Here is a 12339-nt window from a genome sequence, read left to right as displayed (position 1 = left end):
AAAAAAAGTTTGGGAACCACTGGTTTACAGTGTTTACGCATCACCCTAAAGCTCAAAAGTAAAAATCCCCTTCATTTTTCAAGAGAGTTAAAAACAACAACAACAACAACAGACACAAATTATTACACATCACTGGATCTAAGTAACATAGCACTGAAGGAGTTAACACAACAGATATATGTGAAAGCTGAAGGTAACACATACATCATCATGCACCATCAAATCTGATGATGAAAGAGCAGAAGTACAACAATGGAAGTTCTGCAGAAAATGGAAAATGATACAAACACAAGGCACTATGTGTCTGAATGTCCCAGCACCCACATTTATATTTAAACACACTGTTCTCACACAGCAGACTGTTAACAACATTACTGCTTCTTCATACACTGAAGCTCTACATGAACATGGAATATTTATTACTACAAAAACACCCTAAAATTTAGTAAGACTGACATAGCTGGGACCGAGATCCTCTTCACCAAAACAACAGGCTTGGCTTTTATGAATGATGATAACCCTCTTAATGCTTATCAGTCACACAAAAACAGCGAGTTGAGCGTGCCATGTTTGGTAACTTTTGGAAAACAGACTCTGATGTCTGCACCCGGCCCCTGACCTGTGACGCGTGCTTAGTGAAGAAGAAGTTATATTTGTACCCGATCATCTGCTGATGGTTTCTGTGTTAGCAGAACATTTCCTTTATTCAGTTACTGACAGTTTAAGTGACTTCAGCATTTTTTTTTTTGGTAAATGCTGTTTTCATTGTGGCCTTCGACCTTCGAGCCCTCACTCAGTGGCAACAGGTACACTGAGGTTTGTCACGCCTGTACACTCACGTTCAGAGTGGAACTCTGGGAGGGAACGTCATGAACAAAGGTGTCAGAGTTGAACATGCAGCGACAGAGAGTAATAATAATCCTGAAACAAGGACAGAGCCTTGTGAAACACATGAGACTGCAGTGATTTCACGTCCTGACTGCAAGCCCGCAGACTCAGCAACCACACCTAACACAAAGAAAACACTTCTTGACAGCCAGAGATGTTTGCAGAGATTAAGCTACTGGGCTGGATGTGCAGACACAGGCTGGATTCGACACCACGTTAGAGCCCAGCCTGTGTCATTACTGCATCAGAGACAAAAAGGCAGACGGGCATGAAGCAGAGATCTGACACTTTAGCTGGACCGCTCCATCTTTCATTAAGTTGTTAAACCGTGAACATCCACACCCCTTCATTGTGGCATGCACGCACACACACACTTTCTCAATGCTCAAATATTTGTTACGATCTGTGCATCAGACTGAAAACTATATGAATAAACTATATTACAGTCTGTAAGTTTTTTATCTCTTATTTGTTTTTTGTTGGTACACCTGTACATGTACAACTGTGTGTGCACCTATGCCTGTGCTCCAAACAGCTCAACACTCTGTTAATGTTCATGTACTTTAAATTTTCTGTCCCCAGCATTAAAGGTCCAGTCAGCGCTCAAGCAGCAATAGCATGCTACCAGGGCTATGCTGGACTTACAGAGGAGACATTATAGGACTGAAATCTATAGGAGCCTTATGCAACAGCATAGACAGCGGGAGTGTGACCTCTGGAGGAAAGTTTCCTTTCAAGGCAATTACAGCACTTCCCCCCTCCTTTATTTTCTTATAGACTGATGAGTCTGTAAATGCAGCAGTTTTGGTACGCCTTTAAAATCATGCACGAATACACAAAAGCAGGAGCCTCCTTAAGGAAATCATTAAATTGAACCCACAGCTGCATCAACTCGACCACAGTTTGCCCCACACCTCCCCAAAAGAACACACACACGCACACACACACGCTATGATTATTCAGGGAATGATTTTGGGTTTCAGCTCGAAAAGTCTGTCAAACTCTGACTCTTAGTTCTTTTTTTAGTTTGTTATTTGTTTATTTTGCCGTTTGATGTTTGTAAAACTGCTTAAACAGCACTAATAGCATGTATCAGATTAATTACTGTTCACCCCTCGCTGCAGTACTGGGATAACAAATAACTGTTTCTTCAAATAGATTTTACATTGCATCAGTTAAGTAATATTCATGTTTGATATTCTTTCATGTCACTTTGTGAGTTTCAAAGAATATGATTTTGTGGGTCAACTGAAAAGTATACATTATTATTTTCACCCTGAACATCAATGAAAAGGTCAAACATGAAATCCGAGACTCAAAGTTTTCTGTGCTCTCAGAGTGTCAGTTTGCAAAGTCACATCAGATCATATTAATTAAGGTGGAACGGCTTTTTCTCCTTTTTATAACTGCTTAATTAGTGATAATCATCTCGCTGTGAATGGTAGTGGATCCTGAAAGGCACTTTTCCCCACACTACTGTAAGGTTTCAGTGGAGCTGTGTGCCATGAATGAAACATAGTGTGAAGTACAGCATCAGCTTTTTTGCCAGCAGGAGATTTTCTGAAGGTCAGAATGGAGACGTTACAGATTTATGTGCAATCATAGAGAAAGTATCGACTCCATTTACAAACACAGTATCAGGCGTGTTAACACTGGGCAGCAGCTCATTATGTGGTTATGAGTTTTTGTCTATATCAACAGAAGTTTCACTCAAAGTTCCCCTGTTTACTCCCGTCTTCCTTTCTCTGCTCTCCCTAAACCACTGAATGATAAACACCTGGCAGCCATGACACCTGTAGCTCATTCAAAGTGTTCTGTAACTGAAACCGAAGAGCAGACAGGGAGCTCACAGCAGCCAAACTATGAACGCTATTAACTCTTACTGCTGCCCAAATCACACTCTGAACCAAGTCACATCATCATCATCAATATTATCACCATCCCCTTTTATCGATCTAATCAGGCTGGTATAAAACTGGTGAGTGAGCTGTGGGAGTAAATGGAGATTGTGGCCAGTGTTCTTCCTGCTCTGCTTCCTTGTTTACAGCAGTGGGTGAGTGAATGCCACAGCGGCTGTCCTGCTGCCGGACGCTGTGCAGCTCTGTGGTATAAAGCTTGGCTGAGTGTCTTGCCAAAGGGCACTTGTTAAAAAGCAGTTTCTGAGCTCGGCATAGCTTCAGACAGACCCTCAGCCCTCCAGCTGGCGTCTGGAGGCCGGTCGCTGCTCTTAGGCACTACTTTGAGCCCTTCTCTGCTTTTGTCCCTTATGATATTCTTTTAATTCATTTTATTTATTTATTGCCTTTTTCTGTTGCTCTGGATGAAATATGTTTTCCCCTTTCTAAGGACCTGTACATCCCCAAACTCATTTCCACCGTGGACACCAGCCAAGGCCACAAGCTGCTGTAGTCCTGCTTAAAACTCCTGACCAGTTGTTGAGAGAAAAAGAATCATGACTATTAACTTCTAAGCTTCACCATTCATAAATCCCAGAATCCTAACCAACTCAGGTAGAAGACAAACTTTGCTTACTTCCACTTTCCCCCCTTTTACATTTAACCAGTCAAGGTGGTCAACAAATTACACTTCATAGTTTTCATGCCTTTAAAAATCATCAAAACAGCACCAGTTTCATTATCACCGGCTTTCTATGAAAATCGTATCTACAGTGAGCCATTCAGCTGCTTCTGCCTGCCCACAGCTGTTGTTCATCTGCAAACTGCTTAGGCAACCCACATCCATCCCAGCTCCTTTCATGGCTTTTGTGACTTTATCAGTGGGATATCAGTTCTCATTTATTCTGACTGTTGTTTGCTTTTAGCTGATTGGAGCATGAACCAAGGTCCCGGGTTTGCTTGTTGTTCCCTTGTTTTATTCATTCTCTCGCTTTTGCCATATAATACATACATAAAAATAACACACAAGAAGTTCTCAAGCATTAGACTTCCAGAAAAGATCTGGAAGAAAAGACATTATTTAGACACGATTCAGAGATTGAAATAATCCTCATTTATTTTCTGATGAGCATTCGTTAACCAAGAAGCTGTTTTAGCCCCTCCCCATTTCATCCAAGGTTCTTCTGATTTGCTGCCTGTTGATCACAGCAGGAGGTTGTAGCTGACGTTGTCTGAGAAGACCATATTAGGGTCTGAGAGCCTGAAACTGTTTGTAGATGGAAACTTAGGGAAATCACAACAGCTCCACTTTGATTTAACTGTCTCCAAATTTACTTCACCAACCCTCGCAACGCATCAAAGAACCACTGTTGACTTGAATCCTTCATAGGAGGGATAATGGCTTCTAACCTATAAAGCTTTTTAATAACTGTGTCACTAAGGCTACGTTCACACTGCAGGCGAAAGCGCATCAAATCCGATTTTTTTGACCCTATGCAACCCATATCCGATCATGCTATGACAGTGTGAACGGCACAAATCCGATATTTTCAAATCCGATCTGGGTCACTTTCGTATGTGGTACTGAATCTGATACATATCCAATGTTTTAGAAAGCGACTGCTGTTTGAACGGTCATGTCGCATTAAATCCGTCTTTTACGTCACTGACACAAGACAGACGCCAATTATCAGCGCCAGAGAAGCGCCCGATAAGACATCGCGAACGCTTCCTGGCCATCCGGTGTAGATGTCAGTGAAACTGTTGGGAAGACAACGTTGGAGAAACGTGAACATTTTATTTGTACTGTATAATCTGCAGATTCTGACAGAAGTCTGCAACTATCCTTTGAAGCACCGCTCCTCTAAAACAGCAATAAGGATAATTATGAGGTTATTTACATTACTTAAAGCAAAAATTGGGAAACGTAAAGTCCGAAGTCTTTATATTAAGGGCCATCAGTCAAACAATATTGTTTGCTCTGGGTCTAAAGAGAGCGCGTTGTGTGTGACGTCTTCTTTTCTGCATGCGGGCCGCTTTGAGCGTTCACACTAGAGCGTGTTTGCTGTCGCATTTTATTTGTAGTGTGAACGACCAGACAAAAAAAATCGGATTTGATCAAAAAATCGGAATTGAGCATTAAGACCTGCAGTGTGAACGTAGCCTTAGTATTATACACCAGCCGGTCTGTCAGAATGGATTTGTGGGCTTCACAGGGCCTTAATTTAAAATCTGTTTATCCAACTGTCACTAAGGACCCCCCTTACACACACCGACCTTCTGTGTTGCTCGATTTGACTTTAATGTTTATGAAAGTCATGTTTCAATAACTTTCACCATATAAAGCATATTTTCAGGTCACAGAAAACATGCTTTATATTTTTAACAACTCGGCACGGGACGTTTTCTCCCTGTGCCCCACACCCACCCCCCAAAACCTCCACCCTTTCATTCCCTCCATCCCTTCCTTTCCTCTTGCTAAATACATCCTCCTCCAGCCAGCAGAAAGTCGGCGCAGGGCTGCTGGGAGACAATGATCTGCCTGTAATGACCGCTTGTATACTGGTGTTCTGCTGTGTGTGTGTCCAACTACTCTCTAGAGATCAATTAAGCTACTTACAGTGGATCAGTGGAGAGTCCGGTGCCTGCTGTCATGCATGTCCAGCAGCACGGGGACACACAATTCTAACATCACAGACTCACAGGTGGAGTCTCCATGTAATGATAAAATAAGGTCCAGGATCATCTCCTGCTAGCGCCTCAGAAACAGCGGTAAAGGGCTAAGAAGCACGATGTGATCAGGATCTGTGTAACACTGCTGTGAAACAGACCATGACTGTGCTGGCGGGCGAGTCTGCTTTAATAAATGAGTTTGACGATCGTATGGATTCTTTTGTTCAGTGAGTAAAACAGAGGGGCATTTATCGATTTATTTTGTAGGTTCGCTCCAAGAAGTGATTCTTTTAAGGTAAATAACAGCTGTGAGATCATAACCTTTTGAGAAATCCTGGGAAATTACACAATATATGGAGGGATTTGTGAAAAACATTGCATGAAATTTAACCAGCTGTTCCAGACGAGGCTTGTAATTGAAGGCTCTGATCTTTAAAGGTCAAGTCCGTAATTAAAAAAAAAAAAATGTAAACACGTTCCTTTGTTCTAACAACCTTATCACATGGGAAGTTTCCCCTCTGTTCCTTGCCCTGGATGAAAAATTTCTGAACTATTGAGATGTGGAAATAATATCTCACAAAGTTACCACGACAACAGTGCAGTAAATAAACGACGCCTGGACAATATATGGGGCCTTTGTTAATCACTACAGCTGACATTAACAACGGGCATTCACTCGGTTCGGCACACCGAACCCAAAGAATCCACGTCCGAGTGTTCCTAAAAGTCAAACGTTTGATTTCTACATTTGTTTTAGTTTACCACCCTGTGTGATCTGAAGGCAAAGGAAACATGTGGCGATACAGACATAGTTTATTCTTGGGGGAATCCCCCACAGCAACAGAAACAGGTAGCAGCTAAATCAGTTTTTTATTAACCGTGTGCATAAGTATTTTTTATTTGTGCACAAAAGCTGCCACTGACCCCGCCCACCTCTCATCAAAGATTAATTCAACTGCCAACAAATCACAGAAAAAAAAATAGATTCTTTATGCTGCAGACAGTCACAAAGGTTTTAACCATTGCGGTGAAGAGGGCGAGCACCCTGAAGTTCACTCTTAGGAGCCAGCAATGGCTGACATGTTCGTCACAGCAGGGGAAACAGAGAAACAAACTCCACAAATCATGTTGTATTTGCAGGAGTATCAACAATAGTAATAAATCAAAAGTGATCCTATCAGAAAGGAATGCTTTCTGATGGAGAGACAGATGTGCTCACTTTCCAACACACACACACACACACACACAGAACTAAACTAAACATCTGGGCTGTCTGTGAGTCTGTGAGAAAGGACAGAAAGAAAACGGACACACACACACACACACACACACACACACACACACACACACACACACACACACACACAGTAATAGTGTTGGAATCTTGATAAAATCCTAATGGAACAAAAACCCCCAAAACAAAACCAAAAAATACAGTAACGCTGGAACACACACACATACACCATCCATACGTGCAGGGTGGATGATATCGCTATCATGATGTCATCACTGACACAGAGACCCCAACGCCGCAGGGAGAGGAGGAAAGCGTGAAAATCTGTGGCAGACATGGTCGGAAATACAAGAAAAAGTAAATGTGCTGTGTGCGTGTTACATGCGAGTGCAGATAAGCGCTCTTTGAGGTGATGTCACGGTCGAGCACGCCCGCGTGTATGTGGACTGAGCGGGCGTGGCCGAGCAGATGGTCGTTTTTGTAGCGAGGAATTCGTCAACATCACTCCACTGACATGAAAACTACGCTTCGAGTTTCCCCTGCAGGGACGGGAGACGTGTGCAGGCCCGGAGGTGCTCATGTCAAAACACACTCGTGTTTTCTCCTGGGCCTTTTGATGCAATTTCTCGCAGTCTGAGTGCAATCTGAAAATGAGTCCAGATGGCGTGGTATAAAATCGACTTGTAGATAAAGTCACCAGAGTTTAGGAATTATTAGCATAATCACATAATGCTCCCAAGAGATGTTGAGACGCCGAGCCACACAATCGCACTTCGCTTGTCCGATTCCTTCTGAAGGACCTGAACTCATCGATCACAAGCACATTTTCAAAGAGAAAGTATACCCCTCACATCACATAAAAATTAATTAATTAATTACAATTAAGAATGTCTTTCACAGAGAACTGAGCAAGTCTGCAACAATCAAGCATTTTTCTGAAGGTGAGAGAAACCATGAGGCAAGAACACCAAAAACTGTTACCATAAAATGTATCCTGGATCTGTGAGTGACCAATGCTGCCGTAGCATGTCTAATTTAACGTACGACGTACAGGAATACAAGGAAAAACGAACTTTTGTACCAGCGAATGCGCGCATGTTGCCTGAAACATGGAGGAAGTCCGTTCACATGAGTAGGGGAAAGAAAAAAAGGAACAGCTCAAACCATTTCTATTCTGATGTTTAGATTTAACCCAGAGAGGCAGAGAATTACCACTTGCCAAAAGACAAATGCTGTAAGTTGCAGGATGGTCTGCAAATTGGACCACTTAAAAAGCCACTTGAGCAAAAACTATTATTCGGAGGTCGTAATCTATTGCAAATCCCATGTCAGCAGCTAAAGTGGCGAACATTAGAAAAAGGGTTTGTTTCCTTCCCTACATTTCTGCTTTTAAGAACAGGGTGAACTTTAAAGGCTGCTGTGGTCATTTTGTTGGTGGACTAATTCGGTCAATCTCCCCGGGATCTCATGGCGTTTTCCCCCATGCTTTCTTTCTATTAAAGGTTACGTTTTATGGTGCAAGCCTGGCATCAGCAGCCAGAACGTTACAATGTGACAAAGGTCAGGGATCTGTGTTCAATATGAGGAAACCGAGAGTAATAAAATAAATATCAGCTCATTCTCATGTATACACGAACACAAAGATCCGGCACAGCCTAGCGGCACACGCGCACTCGGGTGCATTTTCACACACATTTTCTTAGTTTTCTTAGCCAGACTGTGCTAATTTGAATCATCGTCACACATAAGCACAAACTTAGTGTGGATGTAAGAACAGACCACATGACTAATCTACTCTCCTCACTCCTTTAATCTCACAACGTCTCCAGTTTCACCGCATGACTTTCCTGCTACAGCCCCAGACCTGATAAGGCAAACAATGCAGAGCCAAGGTTTATACACACACACACACACACACACACACACACACACACACACAAGGAATTTGGCCTCAGCATTCATTAAAGAGAACTCACACAAGAGAGGACTGTTTGGTAACGGGGAAAGAGGGGTGTGTGTGTGTGTGTGTTCCATATCAGTGTGTCCCACCTGCTTCCTCGTCCTCACCCATGCCGATGGGCCCGGGCTGAGGCGTCTCCCCATTCTTTAGACAGTTGTGGATGTAGGTGGCCTTCCAGCGGGCATACTTCCTGTGCTGGATGTTCTGTTGAAGGCAAGAATAAACTCACATCAGGGAAGTTATAACTGACACAGGGAGATATATTTTTCCACAGCTTTTACCCCAAAAACTAACTGCCGGTTAGTGTAACACATGCGATATGGTCAAAGGTCGAGGCTGCTGAAAGGTATGAATTTAGTCACTGTAAAGGACTTGGAAGTTCAAACTGAACTCTCATTGATTGAGGTTGTCAATCATTAGTTCCTAATGATGTCATAATCATTAGTTTCCAATTCTCCTTTAATGAGGTCTTCTTAAAAATAAAAATGTTTGTGGGTCCCAGGGTGCTCCGTTCAAAAGCACCCAGTTTCACCAATCTAATTTTAACAAGTGGAACCATTTATTCTGCTCATGTTTACCATGGGTCCTAAATTCATTGTCATACACTAGCAATGCAGGATAGGGGCTCTCTTTGTTGAGACGTTTTGTAGCTGCAGTCATGATCTGGATGAGGAACTTTCCAGACTGGAAGTCACTGGAACACTGTGGACGTCACCGGATCTACTTGAGACAGCTAGACTGTGACCTGGGCACTCGACATATAAAAAGCAGAGCTAGTACTGCTATATTGGAAGTCCTAATCCAAGTGGCACTTGACAAACGTGTTATGTTCGGTCCCCAAACAAAGAGAAGAAGGCAGAAATTGTTTGCTGCACCTGTCACATGCCAGCGTGCTCTGAGAGTGAGGCAAACTGTTTAACTGCATGAAGTGTGAGCTTTGCTTAGCTTTATTAGTTTCTGGTCCCAGTACAGCTGTACAGGACTGGGTTTACACCGCCAACAAAAAGTAAGACTCATTCTTGTGAGGGCTCTGCTTTATCAAATATTCTCTTGGACAGACTTGGACACGTGGACAGGCACAGTTGAGGAGTGGAGGGTGTTAGAGTCAGGATTTTATCTTTGCTTTTGCTGATGACATGGTTCTTTTTGTCGGGTGCTGACCTCTACCTTGCACTGGGGTGGTTTAAAGGTGGGATTAACACAGTCAAAGCCACGATTCCTCAGCTAGAAAAGATGGAGTACCAACTCCGGGTCAAGGATGAGTGTCTGTAGGTCTTGTCCATGAGTGAGGTGAATGGAGCTGAAAAGACTGACAGATCCTTCCTCTCACCAAGTGCTGGGATATTTATTCAGTGTAGCAGGGCGTGGCTTGCGGTGCCATGCAGGGAAGGCGGACGCACCTGCACGGCATCTGCAATCATGCCCCGCCGACTTAAATACGGTACTGGGTCCTGCAGGATGGTGGTTGTTGTCAGTGTGTGTGTGGTTGGCAGCGAGATAGAGAAAGCTGCAGCCAACAGTGTGTGTGAACAAGCAACCATTAATAAAGAGATGCTGCAGAGCATGAAAATGCACCCGGGTCTGCTGTGGGTTTGTTACAGTGGTGCCGAAACCTAGGATGAGGACACAGCAGACCTGCAACTAGGCCAACTGTGGAAGGAGCTGACCCAAATGGTGGCTGAGATGGTGGCTACACAGCAGGAGCAGGCGGCAGTGTTGCGGTGCCGGCAGGAAGCATGAACATGCACTGGGGTCTGCTGTGGGTTTGTTACATTCAGGTCTCATTCTGTTGGCTATCCGATTTCCATCAGTACTCTAGAACATAGACCTAATGTGAATCAGGTTAGCTTTTAAAGCAGGGCCAGAGAAAGGAAGGTGTAATTTATTCTATGATAAGTAGAGAAAACATATCAAAACTGAGTCTGAAACGAAAAAAGCATTACTGGTTTAATTTGAGAAAACTTTTAGGACCTGGATTTTAAATGGGAGGGTATAACTGCTGAAGGCCTGAAGACAAAGAAGCAGGTAAGTAGTTTTGAAGGGTATAAAAAGGTGTAAGCTATTTGAATTTGAAGTTAAAGAAAATAAAAATACTTCAGTCCCAAGGTTCAAGGTTCAGGTACTGAATAAAGTTCCATCCATCCAACCCAGAAAAGAAAACATACATACACTGTAAGGCTGTTAGAGGTATTTATCCAGTGGCTCAGTCCCCTATACGACTATAGAGTCAGAGTAACAAAGTTCTACCAGTGGGGTTAACAGGTACTAAGTTGGGCACTAAACCTCAATTATGCACTGGTTTGCACTCAGGTGTGAGTGATGTAAAATTTATGATCAGTGCGCATCTGCCTTTGCTTGGAGTCGCCCACAGAGAATTTACATTACAATTCATAAACTGCGTGTCCCAGGTCCTCGGTGTCAGGCAGTGAATGATCACGATGTACTACAATGGAGGTGTGAGGAGACGCAGTAGAGTGTTAATGGGGGCACATTAGAGTGAATCAAGGCTGAAGGATCTTTGAAATATTACAATAGGAGTGACGCTGATAAGACCTGTGAGAATTTCCTGCTTATTCCAGTTAAGTGCCAAATTCATAGAAGCAGCTCAGAAACAACACGGAGAGCTGACGCGTATTTGTTTAGCCTTAGTATTACCATCGCAGATGGATGAGGCTCCGGTTATTTTAATCCCTGGAAAAACACTTTTGAGATATTAAAGCACGCAAAGGGAAAGACAGGAATGTAACCGCTATAAAAGTTTCAACAGAAAGGTCACACATTGTAAAACTCTCGGTTAAACAATAACTCATAGCAGAGGGAAGCACATGCTCCCTCATGGGGCAATTTGTTGTCTTTGCATTCATTTAACACCTAAACAGGACTTTTGTAGAAGGCAAAAAGACTCAACAATATCATAAAGACAAAAAACTATGTTCCCTCTTCGGACTGTGCCTGGCCAGGCCCCATAGACTACTTGGGCCTGGCCTCAGGCGCTCGACCTCGGGCATCCTCCCTGGGCCTGGCTCCAGGGCGTGGCCCAGTTAACCCCATCCTGGGCAGAATTTGTTCCTGGGTGAGGGACCAGACAATTCGCCATGGATGACCCTACCATAGGGCAAAAGCCTCAGATAACATACCCCCTGGGATCCCAGGGACACACAAACTCCTCCACCACAATAAGGTAGCAATTCACAGAGGGAACCACTGGACTTTAAATCTTCATTTGGACATTTGGTTGGTAAAACCTTAAACGTTTCAAGATATGATGAGCCACGAATGCTTCAGTTCTGAATTACTTTCAACATATTTGTTGGAAACATCATTATCTTCATGCAGTCATGTGATAAAGTTTTGTGCACAACTGTGAAAACTTTTTCATGACTGTATAAAAAAATAAATCCAGATTCTTTTATATTCTAGATGATGATCCGATTTTCAAAGAGTGACTCAGGAACATGTAGTTTCCCCGGCTGCTGACTCTTTTCTGTGAAGTACCATGATTAGGGTCACAATGCTTTCAATTCCCGTAATTTGTTAATGTAAAATGCATTGGCTGACAATGTCCCCAGGTGGGCTCATGGCCTCATGGTGGAGAGACATAATTATAGTCAGAGGCAGATGGTTCACGCTGCCTTTGTTAGTAACAATGTAGTGCGGTGACAACCGGAGTAGAAGAAGTACGCATATGA

The 12339-nt window shown here is 43.1% G+C and overlaps 1 protein-coding gene across 2 annotated transcripts in view; it reads right to left on the bottom strand.

The window, feature by feature from the left end:
* vta1 (vesicle (multivesicular body) trafficking 1) overlaps positions 1 to 12339 on the bottom strand; it is a 56592-nt gene that overhangs the window by 14707 nt on the left and 29546 nt on the right. For both annotated transcript variants that reach the window (XM_005732774.1, XM_005732775.1), the window contains exon 5: positions 8740 to 8854. In XM_005732774.1, the coding sequence (XP_005732831.1) occupies positions 8740 to 8854 (115 nt within the window). The remainder of the gene's footprint in view (positions 1 to 8739; positions 8855 to 12339) is intronic.

This window comes from Pundamilia nyererei, unplaced genomic scaffold, assembly GCF_000239375.1.
Source record: "Pundamilia nyererei isolate P.nyererei 1_Seehausen unplaced genomic scaffold, PunNye1.0 scaffold00048, whole genome shotgun sequence".
Lineage (NCBI taxonomy): Eukaryota > Metazoa > Chordata > Actinopteri > Cichliformes > Cichlidae > Pundamilia > Pundamilia nyererei.
This window is presented reverse-complemented; position numbering and strand designations above follow the sequence as displayed.